This window comes from Mustela lutreola, chromosome 8 (assembly GCF_030435805.1).
Source record: "Mustela lutreola isolate mMusLut2 chromosome 8, mMusLut2.pri, whole genome shotgun sequence".
NCBI lineage: Eukaryota > Metazoa > Chordata > Mammalia > Carnivora > Mustelidae > Mustela > Mustela lutreola.
In genome coordinates, this window is record NC_081297.1 from 63,988,016 (window position 1) to 64,015,971 (window position 27,956).

Sequence of the window (27,956 nt, forward strand, 5' to 3'; positions counted from 1 at the left end):
TTGGTAGAGCATGTGACCTTTGATCTCAGGGTCATGAGTTTGAGCCCCACATTGGGTATAGAGATTACTTTTAAAATAAAATATTAATATTTATATATACATATATGTATTTATATATACTAGTTAATATATATATTAAGTAGACTCCACACCTAACATGGGGCTTGAACTTATGACCCTGAGATCAAGAATTGTGCACTCCACTGACTAAACCAGGCAGACATCCCCCCAAAATAAAAATAGAGAAAATAAAAATGATTTGGGGGCACCTAGCTGGCTCAAAGAGCATGAAACTTTTGATTTTGGGGTCATGAGTTCAAGCCCCTCATTGGGTGGAGAATACCAAAAAAAAATTTTTTTAAATTTTTTAAAAGGAAGAGAACACAATTCTATAACATTCATTTATGTATCTACCACCTAAAGTCCCATTTCATTCCCTTTTTGAGCATCCTTTTTATATCAGTCCCCTTTTAATATTTTGAATATATATATTATAATATATATTTGCTTATTGAATATATATTACATATGTATGAACACATGGATATAATATATAATTATATACTGACTATATCTTATAATGTATAATATATATTTTTGAATATACATATACATCTGCACAAATAATATATGGACTTTTATTTATTTATTTATTTGACAGAGACAGAGATCACAAGTAGGCAGAGAGGCAGGCAGAGAGAGGAGGGGAAAGCAGGCTCCCTGCTGAGCAGAGAGCCTGATGTGGGGCTTGATCCCAGGACCCTGAGATCATGACCTGAGCCGATGGCAGAGGCTTTAACCCACTGAGCCACCCAGGCACCCTGTAATTGGCTTCATTTGGCATTTGTTTTTTCACTTTTATTTATTGATATATTTTCAGAGAGAGAAACAGAGATAACCACAGAGATAGCGAGAGCGAGCATGAGAAGGTAGGAGAGAGAGAAGCAGGCTCCTTGATGAGCAGGGAGCTGGACATAGGGCTTGATCCCAGCACTGTGGGATCATGACCTGAGTGGGAGGCAGATGCTTAACTGACTGAGCCATCCAGGTCCCTGTTCATGTGGCATTTGTTTTCATTTCCCTCAAATTTGTTTTCAGAATTTATCTATGTAGACTAAATTCATTAATTTGAGCTGCTGTGTGGTATTCATCACAGGAACACACTCCAATTTGTTATTCTATTTGTTACTACAAAGATTTATGTTGTTTCCAATGTTTCATTATTACATTACAAACATTCCCTTATAGGGAATGTCCTTGAACAAATCTCCTTGTTCTTATGTATGAAAGTTTCTGTTAAGCAGTGTTTTCAGAGTGTTTTTTTTAAGCTGATAAGAACAGATACTACACTTGATCTTAGCCAAAAGGCTGAGAAGCGATCAGAGTGGTTTTTTTAAACCATAACTCATAGTATGAAATACATTTTATTTTTTTTTTTAAAGATTTTATTTATTTATTTGTCAGAGAGAGAGCGAGCGAGAGCGAGCACAGGCAGACAAAGTGGAAGGCAGAGTCAGAGGGAGAAGCAGGTTCCCTGTGGAGCAAGGAGCCCGACGTGGGACTCGATCCCAGGACGCTGGGATCATGACCTGAGCCGAAGGCAGCTGCTTAACCAACTGAGCCACCCAGGCGTCCCTGAAATACATTTTATATCAGACTCATTTCCTATACGAAGCAAGTTTAGTGAAGTAATATCTACTTGGGTTATATGCACTCTATTTTCTATTCTATTCCATTTTTGTAAACTGCTGGACATGACTCACTAAATTGATTTCATGACCCACTCATGGATTGAGAACACTTCTCTAAGACAATAGACTTTCTGCATCAAAGGACACGTACGTTCTAGACTTGAGTAAATATTTCCAGGTTGCTCTCCAAAGTGGTTGTGTCAATTTTATAGGATACGCAAGTCCTAGCTTCTCACCAACACTTACAGTGGTCACACTTTTAAATTATTGCTAATCCAAGTGATGTGAAAGGAATCTCATTGTTAGCTTACTTTGTATTTTCCCAAGTAGTGGAGAGGTGGAATAGTTTTTTCCATGTATTATTGGTTATTTGAATGTCTCCTGGTAATTACCTATTTATACCTTTTGTCCATTTTTTCCATTGGGTTGTTTATCCTCCTTTTGTTATTACTGGTTTATGGAATTCTTTCCAGATGCTAGATATCAATCATTTTCTGATAGGCATGTATGTTGCAGATACCTTCTCCCTATCTCCCCATCTGTCATTTGTATTTTAACCTTGTTTAGATATCTTTTGAGGGACAGCTTGGTCAGTTGGTGGAGTATGTTACTCCTCATCTCAGGGTGATGAATTCAAGCCCCACATTGGGTGTGAATCCTCCTTAAAAAAAAAGAAGTATTTTTTTCCTTTTTTTGCTAAGCAAAGTTTAACATATAACACATTATTTGTTTTAGGGGTGTAGGTCTGTGATCAGTCTTACACAATTCATAGCATTCACCATAGCACATACCCTCCTCAATGTCCATCACCCATCCATCCCATCCCTCACACTCCCCTCCAGTAGCCCTTCGTTTGTTTCCTGAGATTAAGCGGCTCTTGTGATTTGTCTCCCTCCCTGGTTCCATCTTGTCTCATTTTCCCCTCCCTTCCCCTATGATCCTCTGTCTTGGTTCTCAAATTCCTCATATCAGTGAGATCATCTGATAATTATCTTTCTCTGACAGATTTATTTCACTTAGCATAATGCCATCTAGTTCCATCCACATCATTGCAAATGGCAAGATTTCAGGTTTTTTGATGGCTGCATAATATTCCACTGTGTGTATGTATATATGTATGTGTGTGATATATGTATTATATATAAATATATATATATATATATATATCACATTTTCTTTACCCATTCATCTGTTGATGGACACGTAGGCTCTTTCCATAGTTTGGCTATTGTGGACATTGCCACTATAAAACATTTGGGTTCACGTGCCCCTTCGGATCACTACATTTGTACTTTGGGGGTAAATCTTTAACAGTACAGTTGCTGGCTCATAGAGTAGCTCTATTTTCAACTTTTTGAAGAAACTCCATTCTGTTTTCCAGAATGGCTGCACAAGCTTGCATTCCCACCAACAGTGTAGGAGGGTTCCCCTTTCTCTACATCCTCACCAACACCTTTCGTTTCCTTAAAAAAGATATTTTTTTGTGTACAAGTTTTTTTTTTTTTTTAAAGATTTTATTTATTTATTTGACAGACAGAGATCACAAGTAGGCAGAGAGGCAGGCTGAAAGAGAGAGAGGAACAAGCAGGCTCCCTGCCCAGCAGAGAGCCCGATGTGGGACTCGATCCCAGGATCCTGGGATCATGACCTGAGCTGAAGGCAGCGGCTTAACCCACTGAGCCACCCAGGCGCCCTGTGTACAAGTTTTTAATATTTTTGTTAGTTTTATCAAAATTGGCTATTGTAACTTCTACTTTTTCATAAATTGATCTTTTCTTTTTAATTTTAAAAGATTTTTATTTTTTTGTCAGAGGGAGAGCGAGCACAAGCAGGGGGAGAGGCAGGCAGAGCAGGCAGAGGGAGAAGCAGACTTCTTGCTGAGCAAGGAGCCCAATGCTGGACTTGATCCCAGGACCCCGGGATCTTGACCTAAGCTGAAGACAGACGCTCAACTGACTGAGCCACCCAGGCATCCCCCATAATTTGATCTTTTAAATTCTATCTTAAGATCATAAAATATTATGTATTTTTTCAGATAATTTTGAAGGTTTTGTTTTACAATTTTAGGTCTTTAATTCACCTGGAGTTTCTTTTTGCCTGTTCCTTTTCTGTATTCTGAAACGTGGTAGTCATTTGACTCTACCACATGTCTCATTTCAGTAATTGTCTCTGGAACCCTAGGTACCTTATCTCCTCCTCCGTCTAAGTCTTTCTCTTAGAAATATCAGAACGGGAATATAAATGACCTCCAGTGAAGAAGAAGTAAGGGGCAAAAATGAGGTAAAGAGAGTCCTTGGGAGGAATCTTTGCAAGAGATGAAATGCAAAGATGGTTCATTCTTCACAGCAGGAACCTGAGGCTCCTAGAAGAAGAACTGGGCTTGCAGGGAGAAAGAAGAGTGTCTCAGAGAGCTGGCCCTGACAGAGAAAGACTTCTGACAGGATCCTTGCATCCTACTTTTGAAACCCTTCCACATCTATCCCATCTGCTCTCTCTTTTTTAAAATTTTATTTATTTATTTGAGAGGAAGAGTGAGAGACAGAGAAAGCACACTCACAGGGGAAGAAAGAGAAGCAGACTCCCCACTGAGCAGGGAGGCTGACCTGGGGCTCAATCCCAGGACCCTGGGTTCATGACTTCAGCCAAAAGCAGATGCTTAACTAACCGAGCCACCCAGGCACCGCCCCCCATCTAGTTTCTTATTTTACCTCTCGTCCCTCCCTGAAAGTCCTGTGAACTTCTTCTGTCTTGCACTAGAAGACTGTGAAGCTAAGATATGTTATGAGTCACATGGAAGTTGGTGAATCTGAGATTAGAACCCAGGTCTCCTGGCCATCAAACTGAAGGTTTCGGCTGAGTCCAGTGGAAGCCAGTTTGCAAGAAAAGACTTACAAGAGAGGAGGTTGGCGTGTCCAGAGGAGTTTTAGTCCAAAATTACAACAGGTAGCCTTTGATTTCTAGTGTAATTTACAGTCATAATCATCATCAAAAAGCCTTTATCAGTGTCTCCTTGTAATGGGCAATTAAGGTAGACATTAAACTAAATGGAGAATATATATTTTCATGAACATGGTCTAAGAATTCATACGCTACGAAAATTAATAGAAACAGATAAGCAGAGGACATATCCATCTGACAATTAAAAAAAAAAGACCAATCTAGCTACCATGGACAGTAAAGAATTAACATCAAACATGCCAGAAGTCCGGTCAATTCAAGGAGAAGGGCATCGCTAGATGAAGAGCAGTGCCAAGTAGGGATTGGTTATAGGGGTTCCAAGTTCAGGGAAATTGTCACCAATCAATTAGGGAGGGCGGGTGTCTTGCTTTCTGACTTCTCACATCTCCTTTCCACACACACCCCCCCCCCCACGCACACAGGCCCCACCCCAAGCTTTTCTTCTTCCAGAGGACATAACCATAACCCTTGCTAAGGACTGAGATCAGAGGAATTTTTCCTTTGTATTAGTCCTTGACTTTGGATAAGGGACCTTTACCCAGCATCAGCAGGAACCACCCTCAGGAGCCACTTTGTGCTGCCTGGCACGTCCACAGCAATCAGAGCAAAAGGACGGGGTAAGAAAACTAGAGAGAAGTTCTCCCCACCCATCGTTGGTGGGGTCACCCAGGACCTCTGCCACCGGTCTTGCTATTCACTGTGGTACATGGGTCATTATCCCCAGTGACACCACTTACTGAGCTTCCCCTGGGTCCAATATCTTCTGTACAGTGAGGTTAAACAGAAGAAACCATGAAGTCTTTCTAAACTAATTCTATTCAGCTTTAGAAACTTGGTCACTCTGAATCTCTGTCGTTCTGAATCTCTGACCCCACCCATACAGAAGACTCCCCACAATCTCTTTTTCAGTCCAGGTGACTCAGGTAGGGCTGACCACACCCCCTAACTCTAAGGGTCAGCTTGTGTCCTAGGTACCCCTGGGCCCCGTTTTCAGCTCATGATACCTACCTGTGCTAGGTATCAGACAGAGCCCTCCCTGATGCTTCTGCTAGAACAGTAAGGAAAGAGATACTCTCACCTGCAAGTTGCGAGGATCACATCAGTCCAGAGCTGATGGTGGCTATGGTTCCACTATGCAAGGAGAACCTGCATGAGAATGAGATCATGCTAGGACTGATGCAGAGTCCAGAGTGAGAGGGAGTTAGAAAGAGACAGGTGGACGGTGGCTTGGCGATATTTGAGTCCTCAGGTCCAGCCCAGCTCAAAGCTGGATGTGCCATTAGATTTCCCACTCATCTGAGGATGTTCAGTTCCCTTTGAGCACAACTGGCCTGAATGGGTTATGGCTGTCACTCACAGTTAAAAGTCAAGATGAAAATCATGCCTAGTGCATATTTATTTTTCCCCCCCAGGACACATCTAACCGTATAATTTGTACCACATCAGTTTTCACTTGTTTACTGAATGACACATGTAGGTTTTTACCTAAAATTTTGTAACATGTCTATACTTCACAAAATAATCTTGTGTGTCTGTGTATATAAAACTTAACTTTTAAAAATGATTTTATTTATTTATTTGAGAGAGAGAGCAAGCGTGCAGCATGCACACGATGAGGGGGGAGGGGCAGAGAGGGAAGGAGAGGCAGACTTCCTGCTGAGCAGGGAGCCAGACGTGGAGCTTGATCCCATGACCAGAGTCTAAGTCAGACACTTAACTGACTGACGACGAAGGCACCCCTGGAACCTAATTTTAACATAGTTATGTGAGGTGGGATATATGTTATTCTTTTAGTTGGTCAAACTGAAGCTTGGAGAAGTCTAGCAGTTCATTCAGCATCACACAGCTAATAAATGTAGGTCATCTGAATCTAAATCCCAGGCCTATTCTATACTCTTCATCTGCTTAAGTATTTGTAGGGTTTCTTCATGAATTTATTTTTTCATCTTTTGTGCTCACTTAAGATATGACCTTGGTGTTTGCCTTGAGTCCCTCTTTTACTCTCTCGGGCAGCTTCGTGCTATGAGTCGGACTCAGAGTAGGGGGTTGGTTCTCACTGATTGTAAGATTAAGGGTTTGCCAGATCTGCTTTCTCTCATCAAGGAGCTTGTAATCAGCTGACTGAAATAATGCATATGTATTACAGTGGTGTTTTTCCACCTTTTTTGACTGCTAAGGTAAGAAACTACACACACATTATTAAAGTTTAACGAAGCAATATCTACCTTAGTATGTGTGACAGTCTTTGATGTTTCCTGTTTCTTTCTTTTCTTTTTTTTTTTTTTTTTAAGATTTTTTTATTTATTTGTCAGAGAGAGAGAGGGAGAGAGAGCGAACACAGGCAGACAGAATGGCAGGCAGAGGCAGAGGGAGAAGCAGACTCCCTGCCGAGCAAGGAGCCCGATGTGGGACTCGATCCCAGGACGCCGGGATCATGACCTGAGCCGAAGGCAGCTGCTTAACCAACTGAGCCACCCAGGCGTCCCTCCTGTTTCATTTTTTAAAAATTCTGATTGTGACCCACTAAATTGATTTTGTCACTCAATAAGATGGATTGAAACCCAGTTTGAAAAGCACGGTTATGGGTTACATATATGTAAAGTCAAATTTTAGCTGAAGCTCAATATCACAAATGTTTATTGAGTGCCAAGGATGTGCTAAGTGTATTGCTAGGTGCAGTGAATGATATAAAATAAAGTATGTATAGCTATATGATGCTCATAATCTAGTGACAGAAAGTAGAGAATAAACTCAAATAATTAATAAAAGCAAAAATACGAGCCAAAAAAACCCCTACAAAGATTCAGGAGCAGTAGAAGTCACATCCTGTGAGAATCAGGAAAGGATTTAAGGAGCAGGTAGCATTTGAGTTAGGTCTTAAAAAGTGGATACTAGAACTGTGAGTCGAGGTAACAGACCTCAGGGAAAGAGGATACAGGGAATAATGGCCTTTGGGAATCACAGTCAAGAAGGAAATGATGCGGGGCACCTGGGTGGCTCAGTGGGTTAAGCCGCTGCCTTCGGCTCAGGTCATGATCTCAGAGTCCTGGGATCGAGCCCCGCATCGGGCTCTTTGCTCAGCAGGGAGCCTGCTTCCCTCTCTCTCTCTCTCTGCCTGCCTCTCTGCCTACTTGTGATCTCTGTCAAATAAATAAATAAAATCTTTAAAAAAAAAAAAAAGAAGGAAATGATGCTATGGCTATGAAGGGATGTGACCATAGCCTTGGAGTCCTCCCTGAGGATACACTAGTGAACAATACAAAGTCCTGACTCTCAAGAAGAAATCAAATAGCAAAAGCAATTCAGTGGGGGTAGTGCTGTGGAAAAGGGAAGAATACAGCATATTTCCCTGTGGAAAAGGGAAGAATACAGTGCATCATAGGACTACATAGAAGCCAAGCCTCACTCAGACACTGGGCTCATGGAAGGATTTTGGAGAAAGAAGCATTTAAAGTGAGACCTCAGTGGTGAGTAGGAGTTAGCCAGATGAAAGATGCATAAGCCAAGAATGTTCCCACAGAAGCACAACATTTTGAAAGGATGGGGAGGCAAGAAAGAACACTGGTACATTTGGGGAACAAAAAATTAGAGGTAGCATCCTTATGGGGTCGGTATCATACCCGACCTCTTCAGATAAAGAAACAAAACACCAAGATTTAATAACATGCATGGTTTCCTAGCTGGCTAGCCCTGGAATCAGGATCAACTTTACTCTTAAGAGTTTGTTCTTTCCATTATTCCAACCTGTCCCACAAATGTGTCTAATGCTGGGTGGGCCCTGGTACTATTACACTGAAGTTGCAGAGATTAGATGGAGTTATCAGATTAAGGACTGAACCTAAGGAATGCCTACATTTAAGGAATAGGAGGAAGAGGAGAAATATAGGAATTGAATAAAGTCAAGGAAGATCAATCCAAATAGGAGAACTAGAGGCACCTGGCTGGTGCATTCAGTTAAGCGTCTGACTCTTGGTTTTGGCTCAGGTTGTGATCTTGGGGTTGTGAGACCCAATCCTCTGTCAGGCTCTGCGCAGAGTCGGCTTGAGGTTCACTCTCCCTCTCTCTCTCTCTCTGCCTCTCCTGTGCATGCTCGTTTCTTTGCTCTCTAAAATAAATAAGTCTTAAAAAAACAAAACAAACAAAAAATAAGATAAATAAGTCTTCAAAAAAAAAACAAAACAAGAGAACTACCCAGCGAACAGAGTATGATGGAATCCAAAGAAAGAGTTGGAAGAGCAGTGGTACATTTCAAATGTGACAAGAGCTGAAGAATTTCTGACCATAGATGGCCAATGATGATATCACTTAGATAACATGAAAGTAATTTCCACAAAGGGTGGAAAAATAAATGAGTGTTGAGGAAGTAGAGTAAGTGCAGATCACTTTTTCAGAAACACTGATTTTGGGTTACGGGAAGAATTAAGAAGGGAAGTCAACTTAGATGGAGGCAGCAAATTTATTAGGAAGTGATCTTAAGATCACCAGTAAGGGAAGAGAAGGAAACAAATCTTCACAGAAGGAGAAGTTCAGCTGTGATGTAGGACAAAGGCTTAGCTAACCTTCAGAGCTGTCCCTGTTTAGGGATGAGAAGGTTGAATCATCATACTCTCACGTAAATCAGTCATTCAGTGTGGGCTGCCTGAGAAAGGGGCATGACAGGACAGCTGAGGGCCATCTGCCAGCAGCGTTCCCACTTCAGACAGCTGGTGTCTTAAGTCCTTCATTCTCAAAGGGAGTCCTGCCTGTGCATTCCAGTGTTTATCACAGGAATAGCGTTACCAGGCTAGCAGAAGTCAGGGGAGGAATATTTTTAGGATAGGTAAGACCCAACTTTGGAAATACATACACACATAGAAACAGATGTATCCTAATTATTATTCTGTAATGCCCTGTCAGGCAACATGTCAGCCATAACATATTTAAAAATGGGCTTATAGGGCGCCTGGGTGGCTCAGTGGGTTAAGCCGCTGCCTTCGGCTCAGGTCATGATCTCAGGGTCCTGGGATCGAGTCCCGCATCGGGCTCTCTGCTCAGCAGGGAGCCTGCTTCCCTCTCTCTCTCTCTGCCTGCCTCTCCATCTACTTGTGATTTCTCTCTGTCAAATAAATAAATAAAATCTTTAAAAAAAAAATTTAAAAAAAAATGGGCTTATACATTTATGAAACACTTCCCATGGAGCTGGCCTTTGTTAGCAGCAGGTGTACAAAGATAAGATAATCACCCCTGTTGAGAAGCATACAATTTAGTGGGAGAAAAATGCACAAAAGCAATAACCTTGTAAGGGGCCGTGCTTATCTTTTTTGTGGTTGTATCTGTACTACCCCACGTAGGCCTGGCATATAGTAGGCTGTCAAATATACACAAAATGAGCCAGTGATAGAGTAGAATAAGAAGTCCTTGGGTAGAAGACAAAATGTAGGGCTAATGCTGCCTGGAGGAGTCAGGGGGGTATATTTTAAGGAAAGCTTAATATTAGTGATAATGATGATAATATTATTATTATTAATAATAATAATAAAAAGAAGGGGAGGGGCGGGAGGGGTTAAAATCCAGGCAGCTGTTTCAGAGAAAACAAAAGCATTAAAAAGAATACTTGGAGAGTGAGTAGAAGGTAGGCATGGAAAGAAAAGTCTTCTCTTTCAATAAAGGGTACACATGAGGCAAATACATATTAATATCTATAAAGGAATGAGTTGCCTAGGGTGGTAATGTGGAATGTTCGGGGAACTTAAAATAGGATATTATGAAAGATCATTTTCAAACTAAATTTGCATGAAAGGGAATTGTTTTAGGTGTACACAATACAGGCAATACGGTGTGGTAGTTGAGTGCTGGTTCTTGAAGAACAGATTTGTGCTCAAAGCCCAGTTCTAACTAGATGTATGTACTTAGGCAAGAAACCTCCCTAAGACTTAGGTTCCTAAACTGCAAAATACAGTTCCTGCCTTAAAAAACTATTGTGAGGATAATTCACATTCATGACATTAAATATGGTGTTTGATATAGATACGTAGTAAGAGTTTAATTAACGGCATAGGAATTGCAGACCCGCAATGAGTAGAGCATATATATTGGCAGAAATTGCTGAGTAAAGGAAACAGGCGCTATGGTAGAGTCTCATTGTAAAATCCATTCCTATTTTTGGAATTCCTAAACAAAAATAGGGCTTTTTCCTCCAACGTTTTAGCCCGTGGATGACTGCATATGTACTTCTACTTTCTTTTGAAGGGGATTAAATTGGTGGCCTATCCCATCTAAGGCAGCTTTATATTAGGGAACTTGTCTGAGGCAGAACAAGGATAGAGAGCAGGTCAAGTTGTCATGATATGACTTTAAGTGCTTGTGTGCATCCTGGAGCAAAGAGATCTTTATCTGGGTCCAGGGCAGGAGATCCATAGATTCTTCTCCTGACCCTATATGGCTGTTCTGAGGAGGAAGCAGAACCACTTGCTAAAAGCTTACTCTGACTATATAAATCTTAATAAATATATACTCTTTTCTTTCTTTTCCATTCTAAGATATTTCTTTCTATCTTATTGCATATGTTTCTCATGGCATTAAGCAGATTTTTTAAAAAACTATCAGGAAACTTTCTGAAGGCAGCAACTTCTTCCTCCCAGTATCCCACCTTATTCTCCTCACCCACCCCCTTCTCTCTCCTTTCCACCTGTGCCTCCAGCTGGCCTACTAAACTATTTGCCAGAGGCATCATTTCCTCATTCTTTCAGTTCCCATTCTCCCAGATTGAGAAATTCTTGCTCTGGATTTGTTTTTTTCTACCGTCTTGGGTTTTTTTTGTTTTTTCTTTATCTTTTCCATCAGGCACCCCAGTCCTGGGTTTGCAAGGCTTTGTGGTCGGCTTAAGGATCACTGATTAACCAGGCTGATGCCAGCAGGTCCCTCAGAGCCCAAGGAATAGGCTGGGCGGTATTTTTACCCACACACTGAGACTCCTCATAATTGCATCAGTGCTGCACACACCTACGGAAAATACTGGTAGCCTGTCGGGCTTGGGGTTAATTGGTTTCAGCTCACACCTTAGGGGAGCAGAGTCCTTGCACACATGCTGGCCTGGTACCAGTGCCCCAACTAGCTTCACACTAAGGGGAGTGGCATCCTGAAGGAAGGCAATTCCTTTTACCCCACCCCTTTCATCCACTGGTACTCACAGGTTGACCTCCAGCTCCTCCCAAACTGATCAAAGATGAAATCTTAGAATAAAAGTTTTCAGACTCAATTAGTTGTTCATTAATATCCAGGAGTGGCTGATATATGATGCTTCCTTTTTCATGGCAGGTCAAAGATGAAATGTGATCAGGCTCTGAAGGGTGTGGCTTGCCTCTTGAAACTCCCCGCGGTGTTTTTACCAATGTGCTATTGCTCAGGGCAGCCAAAGCGCCATTATCTAACCCAGGGAGGCGCGCTTGTCTGCATATATAGGGGCAGGAGCCGACACTGGGAAAAGTCTAATCCAGTCTGCACAATGAAGAGGCAACCTAAGGTGGAGGAAGCTCCACACTGTGAGCTCAGTAAGTAGCCAGCAAGTGTGCAAAAGCCCAAGGAGGTTGCTCAGCTGAGCAGAGCTGGCAGGGTGACAAGAATGGCTCTAGCCATTTTACTTTCTAGTTGCAGCGGAGGTTCCCAAAGGAGGGGTTCTGGTCTGGAGGGACTTCATCAAGTCTTGCTGAAACTACCCAGATGTTTTGTTGAGAGATTCGCTGAACTAATTTGTGCATTTTCTTTTTCTCTCCAGGAGAAATTCTGTATGGAAACCAGCCTGTATCAGATAACTGATGATGCTCGGCCCACTTTTTTTGTCCCTGAGGTTTTTTTTACTTTGTTCTTGATTTTGATTTTTCTTTTTGCAGTTCACTCTCCTATCATCCTCTCTTGGACTCTTTTTACTACCTAATAAAATTTTCTCCTACCAGTTTTTACATGAAGAAAGAAGTTGGAGGGGGTGATGCTTTTCCTTTCTAGGTCTACAATTTGGTTAAATAAGCTTGGTTATCTTTAATGCAAGCTGTAGGGAGGTGTCGAAATGTTTCTGGATGGTCTAAAGGACACTGTTTAAAGTGAGGGTGGCTTGTCAGACCATTTTTCTTGCCTCTACAGCACTACTAGTCTGGCCATTATCTTCAGGGAAAGACTGGCGCGTGAGATTGAGGCTGGGGCTGGAGTGGGACTGCTTTTAGGTTGACAGAGATAAAGCCTGGGCGGGGGTGAGGGGGGAAGCGAGATAGACAAGATGGGAGTAGGGCACCTGATTCGCCAGAACTGGCGGCACTAGCTGGTGTTTCGCGGTTCTCCCAGGTGTGGATTGCTTTTGGTGAGGCAGCAGAGGCTACGATGTGGCTCCGGGGACGACAGGAAATGGTCCTGCGGGGTTGGCTAAACTTTAGATGGTGGTGACGTATCTCGCAGGGCAAAGTCTACAGAAAAAAAGGGCTCCACCGCCAGTATCTAATGTGAGGCAGCGGCTAACTACGGTGGGAAATTTACGTGTCCCGGGACCGCCCGCGCCGTGGGAAGCTCCAAATCCACATTCAGCGATTCTGCCGCGCGCAGGCAATGGCCCCGCTGGAGGCACCTCCCGCCGGGGCCGCCGTGGCCCCGCCTACACTCTGACCCCGGGGCGGGCGGAGCCTCGGGACGCCGTCCGCTGGCCACGCGCTCCTGCAGCTGCGGGGAATACGAGGAATCCAGCCAATAGGAATGTGCAACTGCGGTCCTGTCGGCCAATCGCGGGGCGTGTAGGGGGTTGGCCGGCTTGGCGCTAGCTCCCGGGATATGGAGCGGCCAGCGTGAGGGCGTCCCGTCAGGTGGTTGTGGAGCCGGTAAGGTGAGGGGCAGGCGGGGTCAGGGGTCACGCGGCCGCACCACTTTCCCCAGGCGGGTTGGGAGGGCGCAGGGCGGTCGGACGGTGGGAGCAGGCGCCGGGGCCAGTGTGGGGCGCGCGGGGCGCCTTGCGGAACAACGCGGGGCGGTGCGGGTCGGGAGGGCCTGAGGCGCGGGGGGCCAGACGGAGCAGCATTCTTCCGAGAAAGATGGAGAGCGGGGGGCGGGAAGCGGACGCTGGAGGTTGTGGGGGCCTCGTCCCTTCCGCGCGGAGGCCTAAGAGAAATGGCCGAACCCCCGGCTGGACCTGCCGACGCGCGGGAACCCGTGACCCAGGGTGCGCTAACCCGTTTCAGGCCGCAGAGGAGGCGACGGGCATGGGGCAAGGTCCTGGCAGCTTCCTTATCTGCAGAGCCCTGGGTCCGCGCCCGCTCCCGAGGCCTCCAGCCGCTCCTCTCCAACAATCAAGTTCACTGTAGTGCAGCCGACACCGTGGAGCGCTTTCGAGTGCAGGGCTTGGGGAGGCCGCTGAGTGCTCGTGTGTAGATTGGTTGTAGGGCTGTTGTGCGCCTGCCAGGCTCCAGGTACTACTCCAGGGGGCATTGTGGCACACGGTGTGTAAGTGGGCTGTACGCTCTCCGGCTGGTCGGTTTCCTAGATCCCTACTTTTAAAGCTATCAGTTGTATATATATATATATATTTTAGGATCTTATTTATTTATTTGACAGATCACAAGTAGGCATAGAGGCAGGCAGAGAGATAGGAGGAAGCAGGCTCCCCGCTGAGCAGAGAGCCCGATGCGGAGCTCGATCCCAGGACCCTGAGATCATGACCTGAGCTGAAGGCAGAGGCCCTAACCCACTAAGCCACCCAGGCGCCCTGTCGCTTGTATTTTGATAGTCCGTCTTTGGATTCCTTTACACTTTTGATATCCCCAATGACCCACCTCATGGATCCGACGATTTCAAAGAGCATCATTAGGGGAGAAGTTGAGAAACCTGTGCGTAATCGTATTGTCTGTTGCCTTCAGAGGAGTGCTGTGAAGTTAAAGGAACGGGGTGGCATATCTTTTTTTTTTTTTTTTTAAAGATTTTATTCATTTATTTGACAGAGATCACAAGTAGGCAGAGAGGCAGGCAGAGAGAGAGAGGAGGAAGCAGGCTCCCCGCTGAGCAGAGAGCCCGATGGGGGGCTCCATCCCAGGACCCTGGGATCATGACCTGAGCCGAAGGCAGAGGCTTTAACCCACTGAGCCACCCAGGCGCCCCTGGGGTGGCATATCTTTAAAGTGGAAGACAAAAGGCAAAATTCTGTGGTAGGAGAGGCAAGGGCAGATAGGCTTGCAGAAACTTTTGCTGGCCATAATTTTAGTGAATATTGGTGAAACTGGGGGACACTGTTTATTTTGATCCTGTGAAACCGAAGGCCCACCAGTTTGCACCACTTTTTATCTGTGTAACCCTTTGAGCAAGTTGCTTATTAGCTTCTTGATTCTTTTGTTTCCAAGTACTTAAAATGGGGATTGATAATATCAGTCTTACAGGGTTGTTGGTGAGGGTAAAGTAAAAATACACATAAGGTGCTTAGAACAGTTCTTGGCATGTAGGAGTTTTTATTATCTGTGCCTTCCTTCCCCTAAAGATTCCAAACTAAGAAATTCTGACATTACTACTTACTTAATCTTTGCTCAGAATCCTGAGCCTATCCTGAAAGAACCCTTAGGCCCTTGTTTTCCATCCACGGCAGTAATGCTGACCTGAAGGTATAGTATAATTCCATATGATTAGAGGCTTTTTACTGGATGTTTATTTTTAATCATTAAATAAGGTTGGAAACTGTCGCTGTACTAGGAATGTCTGTGATAGCTGTGTCGGGTAAATGAAACCTCAGAACTTCTTTGGCTGTTTAGTTTTTTACTGGAAAATATTTCATTTACAGTCTTAGGCTAGGCACAGTTTATTTTGGATCCAATACCAGAAAGGCCTGGATTGCAGCATACTTGGTTTCTCATGTTTCCGGGATGGCTGTGGGACTCGGGAGGGGAATTTCTGGGCAGCCTGGCTGTATTTCTTGTTAATGAATGGGGAAGCTTGGTATGAACCTAATCTTTAGTGTTAGGATGTCAGCAGTGGTTTCTTGGATTACTCTATACAGCAACTACTAAGCAGCTTTACTTCAGTTTCGACTCAAGGAAGTGAGGTTAGTGGTTAGAGAATGGTGTGGATAAAAATAGCATCTTTTGGGTGGGTGCTGTGGAGTCAAAGACCTCTTTATTCCTTGTCGTCTCTCCATGTACACAAATACATATATCTGCTGACAGATTTATACCCTTTCTATGAGCTTGGTGTTATCTGGAAGGCGCTAGTGGAAGACTGTACTGTCTTCTGATTCTTTCCTTCTGTGAAAGCTGCTGTTTATACACATATCATAATCACAAAATGAGAAACTCTATATTTATGAAAAAGAGCATCGCTGATTGCTGCAGTATGCTGGCCCGATTTGGGTGAAGTAGGGATGCTATAAGTTCACTTACTTAGCTCTAGAATGAGACAGTTTAGTAGTTCTGTAGGGTTGAAATTCGAATGTTGGCTTGTTGAGAGTAGAGAACAGTGTCTTTTTGCTTGTGCCTGGATAAAGAGGAAGGGGTGTGACATCTTCAAAGAGTTGAAGGCAGAAAGGGAAGCATTTTTTCCCCTAGTATTGTTGTCATTTTTGTCATCTGAGTCTCTCTGGTTTGAATAAAATATTTTGGAAAAGAAGGTAGGGAGTATTTGAATATGCAGAATATAAGAATTTGGAAGACCTTGACCCTTGTCATCTCACTCATCAGATGCCATTTATTCTTTTGATAATTTAACAAACATATATTGAGCAATTAACATTTATTGGCCCATGAAGACACAAAGAAGAGCCCTTCAGGTATCATCAGGAATATGGTGGATAAAATGCAACATTGTTTGTGTTATAAAGTATAATAATACCAGAATGGAATATAAAACATTTGGCTGGGAATGATAAAAATGTATTTATTGTCTAATTCTTCCACTTTTAATTTAAGGCTGAAGTAATTTACATTTTATTTATTTATTTGACAGACAGAGATCACAAATAGGCAGAGAGATAGGCAGAGAGAGAGGGTGGGGGGGAAGCAGACTCCCTGCTGGGCAGAGAGCCGGATGTGGAGTTCAATCCCAGGACCCCAAGATCATAACCTGAGCTGAAGGCAGAGGCTTTAACCCACTGAGCCACCCAGGCACCCCAGTAATTTACATTTTTAAATGTAAGGACCAGTTTCCAGTGAAAACTTAAATTGGGAAGTTAGGGTTCTCAGTCGTTTCTTTGTGCTTATTGCTAGTAGGTCATCTTATATGGGTTGTTTTTGTTAGGTCTGGTCCATTTGTCACTCATGATCAAGTGTCTGTTAAAACTCCTTCGTAATGAATGGAGAAGGCTACAAGTGAATTATTACAAATTTAACAGGCTCCAGAGAGCAGAAGGAGGCATATGTGCAGCCAGAGAATCTTGTAGTAATCTTGTAGTAAATGTTGTCTGTCTGTGCATATAATTTTTATTTGCTTTAAGAAAAGACATGTCAAGGAAAATATGTACTCAAATTGTTAAGGCCAGGTTACATTCAAGGGACCAATATGTGTCATTGGAATAAATGAGTAGTTCAATAATAATCATTCTTCACATTTGCGAGAGAAAAATTGAGCAAATGTGAAGGCAAAATATTTTTTCTGAGGCATGAGTGGGTATAAATTTGTTTAATAGACTGTGTTACTTCAATATAAAGGGGTCTTTGAAATTGTTCACAGAGCTGAGAGTTGTGTTCTAGGATCCATGTTTGAGGCCGTGAGGTCAGGTTGGTTCCCCCAAAGGGAAATACGCTGCTATGTATCTCTGGTTAGGGGGAAATCAGAGGAAACTCTCTATGAGAACTGAGAGGAACAAAGACCAAGCTATGTAGAAGGAAGACTTCAGTGAGCCTGACGTATGAGCCATCAAAGAGGTATGAAAGCTAGTTAAGCCTCAGCAATGGTCAGGCAAAGTTCTGTTTCGTAGGTATCAAGCCCTTCTAATTCTGAAGTCTCTGGTGGATGAGTGATATTTTTGTCTAAGCGATCAGTACTTCTTGAAGCCTGGCCACACTTCTCCCAGCTGTTATCATCTTTGACAGCCAGCCAGCCAGTTTCATTATCAACTGTCCTCTTTCTCCCTATATCTGACTCTTTCCCTCTTTGCTGCTTAACATTTTCTTTTTCTTCTTTTTTATCGTTAGATGTTCTCAATGTCAGGTTTTTCTTTCAACTCTAAACATAGATTCACAGACGTCCAGCTCAGGTGACAACCATAGACTTGATGTTGATTTGAAATTGTAGTCTCTGGTAGATTTGAGATTCTCTCAATTTTGATATTATTACTTGGTATACAAAGTCAGTAAGACAAAGAACAGCCTAAGCTGGTATCTTAATGGCCATTGTGTCAGAATGAGAAAGACATACACATACAGAAACCCTGGTGTGTATTAAGCACATGATGCAATAGGAGTACTGTTTGTACTTTATGAACTGGGTGTGTTCCTGTAGCTTTTGGCTGAAAACATTCTAATATGAAGACATTCTCTACTTAGGTAGTGAGGATTAGAATTTTGAGACCTTTTTCTTAAACTGACACCACAGGGACTTTTCACTTTGTTCCTTCACAGAAGTAGGTGTAATCAGTTCTCAGCCTATCTTTTCTTCATTTTATCATTTTTTATCAAATTCATTTTCATAAGAGAAAAATAGGATACACTTACACCTAAATTTTAAAAATTCTAAACTTTACATCCTCAAGAATAATTTAGAAATTCACATGGCTTTTAAAAAAATTAATTATCATAATTGACGTAGTGTCAGGTGTACAACAGTGATTTGACAATTTTATACATTATAGGATACTTACCACTGGTAAATGGAGTTACCATTTGTCACCATATAATGTTATTACAATATTATTGACTATATTCCCTATCCTGTACTTTTCATCTCCATGACTTGTTTTATAACTGGAAGTTTGCTCCTCTTAATCCCCTTTCACCTATTTTGCCCATGTTCCCTCCCACCTCCACTCTCATAACCATCAGTTTGTTGTCTATATTTAAGAATTTGTTCATTGTTTTGCTTTTTAGATTCCACAGATAAGTGAAATCATATGATATTTGTCTTTCCCTGTCTGACTTGTTTCTCTTGACATAATACCCTCTAGGTCCATTTGGGTTGTCACAAATGTCAAGATGTCATTCTTTTTTATGGCTAAGTAATAGTCGTGTGTGTGTGTGTGTGTGTGTGTGTGTGTGTGTATTTATCACCTTTTCATTATCCTTTCATCTACCTATACACGCTTGGGTTGCTTCCATATCTTGGCTGTTGTAAATAATTTTACAGTAAACCTAGGGTTGCATATATCTTTTTGAATTAGTGTTTTCATTTTCTTTGGGTAAATGCCCAGTAGTGGAAATACTAGATCATTTGGTATTTCTATTTTTAATTTTTTTTTTAAGATTTTATTTATTTATTTGACAGAGGGAGAGAACACAAGTAGGCAGAGAGGCAGGCAGAGAGAGAGGGGAAAGCAGGCTCCCTGCTGAACAGAGAAGGGGCTCAATCCCAGGACCCTGGGATCATGACCTGAGCTGAAGGCAGAGGCTTAACCCACTGAGCCATTCAGATGCTCCTCTATTTTTAATTTTTTGAGGAATCACCGTATTATTTTCTACAGTGGTTATACCAGTTCATATTTCCACCAACAGTACACGGGTTCTCTTTTCTCCACATCATCATAAACACTTGTTTCTTATATTTGATACTTGTCATTTTCACTGGTATGAGGGGATACTTCATTGTGGCTTTGATTTGCATTTCACTGATGTTTAGTGATATTGAGCATCTTTTCATGTGTCTGTTGGTCATCTGTACTTATTTGGGAAAAATGTCAGTTCAGGTTCTCTGTCCACTTTTAATCAGATTATTTTTGTCTTCAGTTTTTAGAAGTCCTTTATGTATTTCGTATATTAACCCCTTATCAGATATATCATTTATAAATATCCCTTTCTGTAGGTTGTCTTTTTGTTTTGTTGACATTTTCCTTTGTTGTAGAAAAGCTTTTTATTTTGGTATGTGTGTGTATATATATATATACACAAAAGCTTTTTATTTTGGGATATATTATATATATCTCCCTGTAACCATATATATACATATATGTATATGGGGATCTGTATCCATATATCTATATATCTATATATAGATCTCTAGTTTATTTTGCTTTTGCTTCCCTTGCCTGAGTTATATCCGTAACTATGTTGGTAAGGCTGGTTGTCCAAGAGATTACTTCCTGTATTTTCTTTTAGGAGGTTTATGGTTTCAGATCTCACATTTAGGTCTTTAAATCATTTTGAGTTTATTTTCGTGCATAGTGTAAAATGGTCTAGTTTCATTCTTTTGCATGTTGACTGTCCAGTTTTCCCAGTGCTATTTGTTGAAGAGACGGTCTTTTTTCCATTGGATGTTCTTTCCTGCTTTGTTGAAGATGAATTGATCATATAGTTGTGGGTTCATTTCTGGATTTTCTGTTCTTTTTTTTTTTTAAAGATTTTATTTATTGTGCTCGCTTTGGCAGCACATATACTAAAGATTTTATTTATTTATTTGACAGAGAGAGATCACAAGTAGGCAGAGCAGCAGGCAGAGAGAGAGGAGGAAGCAGGCTTCCAGCTGAGCAGAGAGCCCGATGCCAGGCTTGATGCCAGCACCCTGGGATCATGACCTGAGCCAAAGGCAGAGGCTTAACCCACTGAGCCACCCAGGCACCCCTGGATTTTCTGTTCTGTTCCACTGAACTGTGTGTCTGTTTTTGTGCCAATACCATCATCAGGGAAATGCAAATCAAAACTACAAGGAGATATCACCTCACAGCAGTCAGAATAGCTAAAATTAATGCAGGAAGCAGGTATTGGTGAGAATGTAGAGAAAGAGGAACCCCCTTACAGTGTTGGTGGGAATGCAAACTGGCGTGGCCTCTCTGGAAAACACTATGGAGTTTTCTCAAAAAGTTAAAAATAGAACTGCCTTGGGCGCCTGGGTGGCTCAGTGGGTTAAGCAGCTGCCTTCAGCTCAGGTCATGATCTCAGGGTCCTGAGATCGAGTCCCGAATCGAATCGGGCTCTCTGCTCAGCAGGGAGCCTGCTTCCTCCTCTCTCTCTCTCTCTGCCTGCCTCTCTGCCTACTTGTGATCTCTCTCTGTCAAATAAATAAATAAAATCTTAAAAAAAAAAAAAATAGAACTGCCTTACAATCCAGCAATTGCACTACTAGGTATTTATCCAAAGGATACAAAAACATAGATTCAAAGGGTTCAGTTAGGGATTTCATTGAATCTGTAGACTGCTTTGAGTAGTATGGATATTTTAATGATATTTATTCTTCCAATCCATGAACATTGGTGAATCTTTCCACTTTGTGTCATCTTCAGTTTATCAGTGTGTTGTAGTTTTCAGAGTACAGGTCTTAAACCTCTTTGCTTAAATTTATCCCTAGGTATTTTATTCTTTTTGGTGCAATTTTAAGTGGGATTGTTTTCTTAATTTCCTCTTTTGTTACTTCATTATTAGTGTATAGAAACACAAGAGATTTCTGTGTATTAATGTTGTATCTTTTGACTCTACTGAATTCATTTCTTACTTGTAATAGGGTTTTTGTTTTTGTTTTTGTTTTTGTTTTTCAATTTGACACAGAGAGAGAGAGATCCTAAGTAGGCAGGGAGGGAGACAGAAGGAGAGAGGGAAGCAGACTCCCTGCTGAGCAGAGAGCCAGATGTGGGGCTTGATCCCAGGACTCTTGAGATCATGACCTGAGCTGAAGGCAGAGGCTTAACCCACTGAGCCACCCAGGTGCCCCTGTGATAGTTTTTTGCTGGGGTCTTTAGGATTTTATGTATGTAATATCCTGTCATCTGCAGATAGTGCCAGGTTTACTTATTTACCAATTTGAATGCCTTTATTTCTTGTCTGATTGTTGGACCTAGGACTTCCAGTACTGTGTTGAATAAAAGTGGTGATAGTGGACATCCTTGTCTTATTCCTGATCTTAGAGGAAAGGCTTTCAGCTTTTCACTATTGAGTATGATATTAGCTGTGGATTTGTCATAAGTGGCCTTTATTAAATTCTGAGGTATGTTCTATACACACTTCGTTGAGTTTTTTTTTTTTTTAAGATTTTATTTATTTATTTGACAGAGAGAAATCTCAAGCAGGCAGAGAGGCAGGCAGAGAGAGAGAGAGGAGGAAGCAGGCTCCCTGCTGAGCAGAGAGCCCGATGCAGGACTTGATCCCAGGACCCTGAGATCATGACCTGAGCCGAAGGCAGCGGCTTAACCCACTGGGCCACCCAGGTGCCCCCATACTTCGTTGAGTTTTGATGATGAACAGATGTCATATTTTGTCAAGTGCTTTTTCTGCATCTGTTGAGATGATTGTATGGTTTTATCCTTCTTTTGTTAATAAGGTACAACTATTTTCAGATATCCAATTGGCAGATATCAAACTACCTTTATATCCCTGAAATAAATCCCACTTGATCATGATGAATAATCCTATTAATGTATTGTTAAATTTGGTTTGCTGATATTTTGTTGAGGGTTTTTGCATCTATATCCATCAAGGATTTTGGCCTGTAGTTTTTTGTGTTGTTTTTATTTAAGATTTATTTACTTGGTTGTGGGGGTAGGGGCAGAGGAGAGGGAGACCATGAGAATTTCAAGCAGACTGCCTGCTGAGCACAGCCGGGGGCGGGGGTGCAGGGCAGGGGGTGCTTGATCTCATGACCCTGAGATCTTGGCCTGAGCCAAAATCAAGAATTGGATGCTTAACTGACTGAGCCCAGGTGCCCCTGAAGTGTTTTGTTTTGTAGTGTCTTTGGTATCATAGGGTTATGCTGACCTTGCAGAATGAAATTAGAAGTTTTCCTTTCTCTTCTATTTTTTGGAATAGTTTGAGAAGAATAGGTATTAACTGTTCTTTAAATGTTTGGTAGAATACATCTGTGAAGCCATCTGGTCTTAGACTTTTGTTTGTTGGGAGTTTTGATTACTTGTTTCAGTTCCATAACTGGTAATTGGTTCACATGGCTGTTCTCAGCTGTTTGTTTCCCCCTCATTCCCAGTGAGGGCAAATTGAGTTTTGGAACTAATGAGGTGGATATCCTCAATGGAATGACTCAGAAAATGGAACTTATTTGTTGACATAGAATGAAAAACAAAGAAAGCAATAATCTCCTATTTTTAAAAAAAAAAGTGGCTAGTAATCTTCCTTATTAAAATACATACGGTTTAGGGTGCCTGGGTGGCTCAGTTGGTTAAGCACTGCCTTTGGTGCAGGTCATGATCCCAGAGTCCCAGGATCGAGTCCTGCATCAGGGGAGTCTGCTTCTCCCTCTGACCTTCTCCCCTCTCACGCTCACTCTCACTCTCTCTCTCTCAAATGGATAAATAAAATTAAAAAACAAAAAAACACATAGCATTCAGGAAACAATTAGCTCTCTTCAAACCGCTTGAATTTTTCAGAGTTTTGTTGACTCCCAGTCATCCAGGACAGGGGCTTACTTTCATGAAGAACGTCTTATATGACATAGGTGTTAGATTAATAATAGTGGTTTAATAGAAATATCAAGTACTTTAGCCATAAAGGAGACTTTTAGGGAAAAGGATTTTAGAAGGATCCGGAAATTTTTACATTTTCTTCAAGACAAATGGAATTTTTCATTTTATGACAACTCCTTGTTACTCTCAAATAAACAACTCAGGTATCACTTTCTAAAGCCTAGATCTCTTCCATCTGGCAGTTTTGACTGTGTCACCAGCATGTTGCTGGCACTGAAAAATTGTCTAAGAGAAGCATCAAGAGAGAGAAGAGGTGGCTTTGCCAGTCAACTTTTATTTTATTTTATTTTATTTATTATAATCTATTTTTTCCCCCAGAGAACAATTTTTGTTCAGTGTTTAAGGACTTAGCTCCCTACATGTGCTTTCGTGGAGGTTTTGGGGCAATGCCCACTGGTCTAAATTGGGGTGGAAGTGTTTGGTCCTTCCCTCTTTTGCAAGAGTGATTCCTGACTACCTTGCTGTGAGTTTTGCCCTCAACTTAAAAATTCCTGTTCACATTTATTTAACTAGTCGCTACCATGCAGACACTTCTGGTTCCCTCTATGAGAGTTCTTTTCCTACTTTAATGCAGTCTTTGATTTTATTCATATAGGGAAGGGGAGGTAAAAAGAGGGGATGAATTAGAGGACTGTTCAAAGACATTCCTCTTTAAACCTTATAATTAATTTTAGGGAGACCTTTGCAATGTTGGACACAGCTCTGAAATCAGTGAAATAATTTTGAGGACTTTGTTGTCCATAGGAGAATTTTACAAGAAGTATTTCAAATTCAAAAAAAAATTTTTAACTATAGGGGGAAAATAATTTAAGTTACATGTTTTTTAGTATTCGGTATTTCAGTATTTCAGACTTTCTTAGGGGCAATTTTTAAAACAGATTTGGGCTATCTCAGTGGTGTTTTTTGTTTGTTTGTTTGTTTAATTTATTTGAAAGAGTGAAAGAGCACAAGTTGGGGAGGGGCAGAGGGAGAGGAAGAAACAGGCTCCCGGCTGAGCAGGGAGCCCAATATGGGGCTCAGTCCCAGGACCTATCTGTCCCAGGGATCATGACCTGAGCCTAAAGCAGATGCCCAACCAACTGAGCCACTCAGGTGCTCCTATCTAAACTGTTTTTTTAAAAAAAATTGTTTTTCTAGAGTTCTTGTGAGTGGTAAGAGAGCACATGAATTCATGTTAATTAGATGTTCAGAATCGATTATAGCTAGTTTGTGTTTGGGGGATACCCAAATTAAGGAGTCAGGAAACGCTTTCTTGATTACATTACATTAAGTTACATTCACATGTAACTCCAAGTTCATAATTTCAGAGCATGGCTCTTTGGGCACTAAGGCAAAGTAGTAAGTAGTAAGGTAAGTTTTAGACAGTGTATGCCTGCCAGCTGGATAGGTATAGATCTCTGATTAATTCACTATAGAAGTTTTGTCAGAGTTCAGCTAAATACCCTGAAAGTGTTCAGAAGTGTTTGGAAGCTGAGTGAATCCAGCTGAGTGAAACCTTTATTAAAATAGATAATACAAGTACATGACAAAGTTTTTTTTTTAAGTGCAAAATGGTATATAGTGTATATTCAATGAGAGGTCTCCCTTCACCTGACCTCATTTGTGCTCCCCCTCTCCTTCTCTTTGGGGACAGCATTACCTGTTTTTGGCATGTCCCTGGGGGGTAGTCCATACATGTAAATGTGTGTATTTTCTCTCTTCTCTTCTTCTTCTTCTTCTTCTTTTTTTAATTAAAAAAAAATTTTTTTTTTAATTTATTTGACAGACAGAGATCACAAGTAGGCAGAGAGGCCGGCAGAGAGAGAGGAAGGAAAGCAGGCTCCCTGCTGAGCAGAGAGCCCAATGTGGGACTCAGTCCCAGGACTCTGGGATCATGACCTGAGCTAAGGGCTTTAACCCACTGGGCCACCCAGGGGTCCCTCTTTTTTTCTTCTTAACATAAATGATTGTATACCATTCTATACATTGGGTTTTTTACTTGAAAACATGTCTTGGAGATTGTTTCCTATCAGTACATTTAGATTTACGTTATTATAATAGCTGCATGGCGTTCCATCCTTTATATGTACATAGTTTATTTAACCAGTCCTCAACTAATATCTAGGTTGTTTCTAGTCTTTTGATACTACAAACAATGTTACAGGAAATTTCCTTGCGCATACTTTCCTTGTGTGAGTATTTCTTTAAGATCCATTGTTAGAAATAGAATTGCTGGGTCAAAAGGTATGTACACTTTTGGCATTTTAAGACAGTGTAATTTTATTAGCCTTTTTATCTTTTTTTGTTTAAGATTTTACTTATTTATTTGGCACAGAGAGATCACAAGCAGGCAGAGAGGCAGGCAGAGAGAGAGGAGGAAGCAGGCTCCCTGCTGAGCAGAGAGCCTGATGCAGGGCTTGATCCCAGGACCCCGAGATCATGACCTGAGCCAAAGGCAGAGTCTTTAACCCCCTGAGCCACCCAGGCACCCCTAGCCTTTTTATCTTGTAAAACTTTTTTTTTTTTTAAAGCAATCTCTACACCCAGTGTGGGACTTGAACTTGAACTCATGAACCTGAGATCAAGAGTCACATGCTGGGGCGCCTGGGTGGCTCAGTTGGTTAAGCAGCTGCCTTCGGCTCAGGTCATGATCCCAGCGTCCTGGGATCGAGTCCCATATCGGGCTCCTTGCTCCGCAGGGAGCCTGCTTCTCCGTCTGACTCTGCCTTCCACTCTGTCTGCCTGTGCTCGCTCTCGCTTGCTCTCTCTGACAAATAAATAAAATCTTTAAAAAAAAAAAAAAAAAAAAGAGTCACATGCTTTATTGACTGAGCCAGCCAGGCACCCACTTGTAAATCATTCTTTTAACATTTTTTGGAGGGGGAGAGGGAGGAAGGGCAGAGGGAAAGGGAGAATCTTAAGCTGGCTTCACTCTGGGTGATGTGGGGCTCCGTCTTACAACCCTGAGATGTGATCTGAGCTGAAATCAAGAGTCAGACACTTAACCGATTGAGTCACTGAGGCACCCCCTTTCTTAACAACTTTTGATAAGGAATGGGATAAAATACTTATATTACATTTAACCAGGAGTGCCATTTTTTCTGTTGTTGATTGCTGTTTGACAGGAGGAAACTTACTGGATTTGGAAGAAGGTCGAGGGTGAGCTAGAATATAAAAGCTATCTTTTTTTTTAAAGATTTTATTTATTTATTTGTAAGAGAGAGAGAGTGAGAGCGAGCACAGGCAGACAGAGTGGAAGGCAGAGTCAGAGGGAGAAGCAGGCTCCCTGCGGACAAGGAGCCCGATGTGGGACTCAATCCCAGGACGCTGGGATCATGACCTGAGCCGAAGGCAGCTGCTTAACCAACTGAGCCACCCAGGCGTCCCTATAAAAGCTATCTTAATCATAATTATCAAAGTATTGCTGGATTGATTCTGGTTGCTTGTATTTCATCTTGATCTTTGCTTTAATGTAGTTAAATGACTAAAACAACCTGGTGGTATGGTCCTGGAGAGCAAAACTGTTTCAGTACTAACTGCTTCTGTAGGGTCTTAAATTTTCATGGAAATTAAATACTGTGTAGCTCACCAAGTCTAACTAACCCACTCTGTTTCCTGCCCTAGTTATATTCTGTAGACAGTGGAAGCAATAGAGTTTATAGTTTGTTGGCTAAAAGTTTTGATGAGAAAGAGGGAATCTAGAATTGTTTTTTCTTTCTTGGAATAATGCATTCCTGAGATTTCAGAGAGAAGACCAGACTTCTTGTATTTATTAGCTGTGTATGTAATTAATATATAAATAATCCCTTAGGATACTAATAACAATTGTTTAAAATTTTATCATGAAATATTTCTGCCTAAAATTATTTAACTATCACTTTTTTTTTAAGGTTTTATGTTTTTGAGAGAGAGTGAGAACATGAGCACAAGTTGGGGGAGGCAGAGGGAGAAGCAGACTCCCACTGAGCAGGGAGCCTGATGTGGAACTTGATCCCAGGACCCTGAGATCGTGACCCAAGCCAAAGGCAGAGCTTAACCAACTCACCCATCCAGATGGCCCTAACTACCACCGTTATTTGTTTGTTTTTTAAATATAACTTAAAGGCTTATTTTGGGAAGGAAATTTCCTCAGATGCACTAAACACTTCTGTGACTTACACAGGATGTCAATCATCACTACAAAAGTAATCTAATGTAATCAGTTCTTGGTGAGTAGGGCCACTTTAGAAGAAACTTGAGTTATGCGTAATATAATTAATAATGATAAAATATTAATAACATTATTTTTTTAAAAGATTTTATTTATTTATTTGACAGAGAGAGATCACAGGTAGGCAGAGAGGCAGGCAGAGAGAGAGAGGAGGAAGCAGGCTCCCCACTGAGCAGAGAGCCCAATGTGGGACTCCATCCCAGGACCCTGAGATCATGACCTGAGCCGAAGGCAGCGGCTTAACCCACTGAGCCACCCAGGCGCCCATAACATTATTTTTAATAATAATGTTCTCAGAGTTGATCAAAGTATAAAGAAGGGCTCTTTGCCTCATATGAAGTGGCCCAAGACCTTTTCCTATGAGAGTTATAAAGTCCCAGAGCTGATTTGTGATATCTAATTTATTAAGGGTTAGGATAACCTGATAACCTGGCTTCTTAGAAGTATATGTAAAATAAAAGTATAAGGGCTCTGGATGGGGCCAAGGGGCTGAGCTGTGATTGGACCAAGTGTCTCCTGCTGTTCTCAGTGGTCAGATACATAACTTCCATTCAGATGAGGTGCTAAAGAGGGTTTGAAT

The 27,956-nt window shown here is 41.7% G+C and overlaps 1 protein-coding gene and 1 pseudogene across 5 annotated transcripts in view; one reads left to right on the forward strand and one right to left on the reverse strand.

Annotated features, from left to right (window-relative positions):
* Positions 1–1,202: 1,202 nt before the first annotated feature.
* LOC131840100 (U2 spliceosomal RNA) lies at positions 1,203–1,380 on the reverse strand (annotated as a pseudogene).
* Positions 1,381–12,059: 10,679 nt separating this feature from the next.
* SLC11A2 (solute carrier family 11 member 2) overlaps positions 12,060–27,956 on the forward strand; it is a 39,158-nt gene continuing 23,261 nt past the window's right edge. Inside the window, exon 1 of one of the 5 annotated variants that reach the window (XM_059185346.1) lies at positions 12,060–12,178. In XM_059185346.1, coding sequence (XP_059041329.1) covers positions 12,133–12,178 — 46 coding nt within the window. In that variant the 5' untranslated portion in view covers positions 12,060–12,132. Of the gene's footprint in view, positions 12,179–13,312; positions 13,492–13,591; positions 13,825–27,956 lie in introns of those variants that run through there. The other 4 variants (XM_059185350.1, XM_059185349.1, XM_059185351.1 and 1 more) reach the window with 4 other exon arrangements.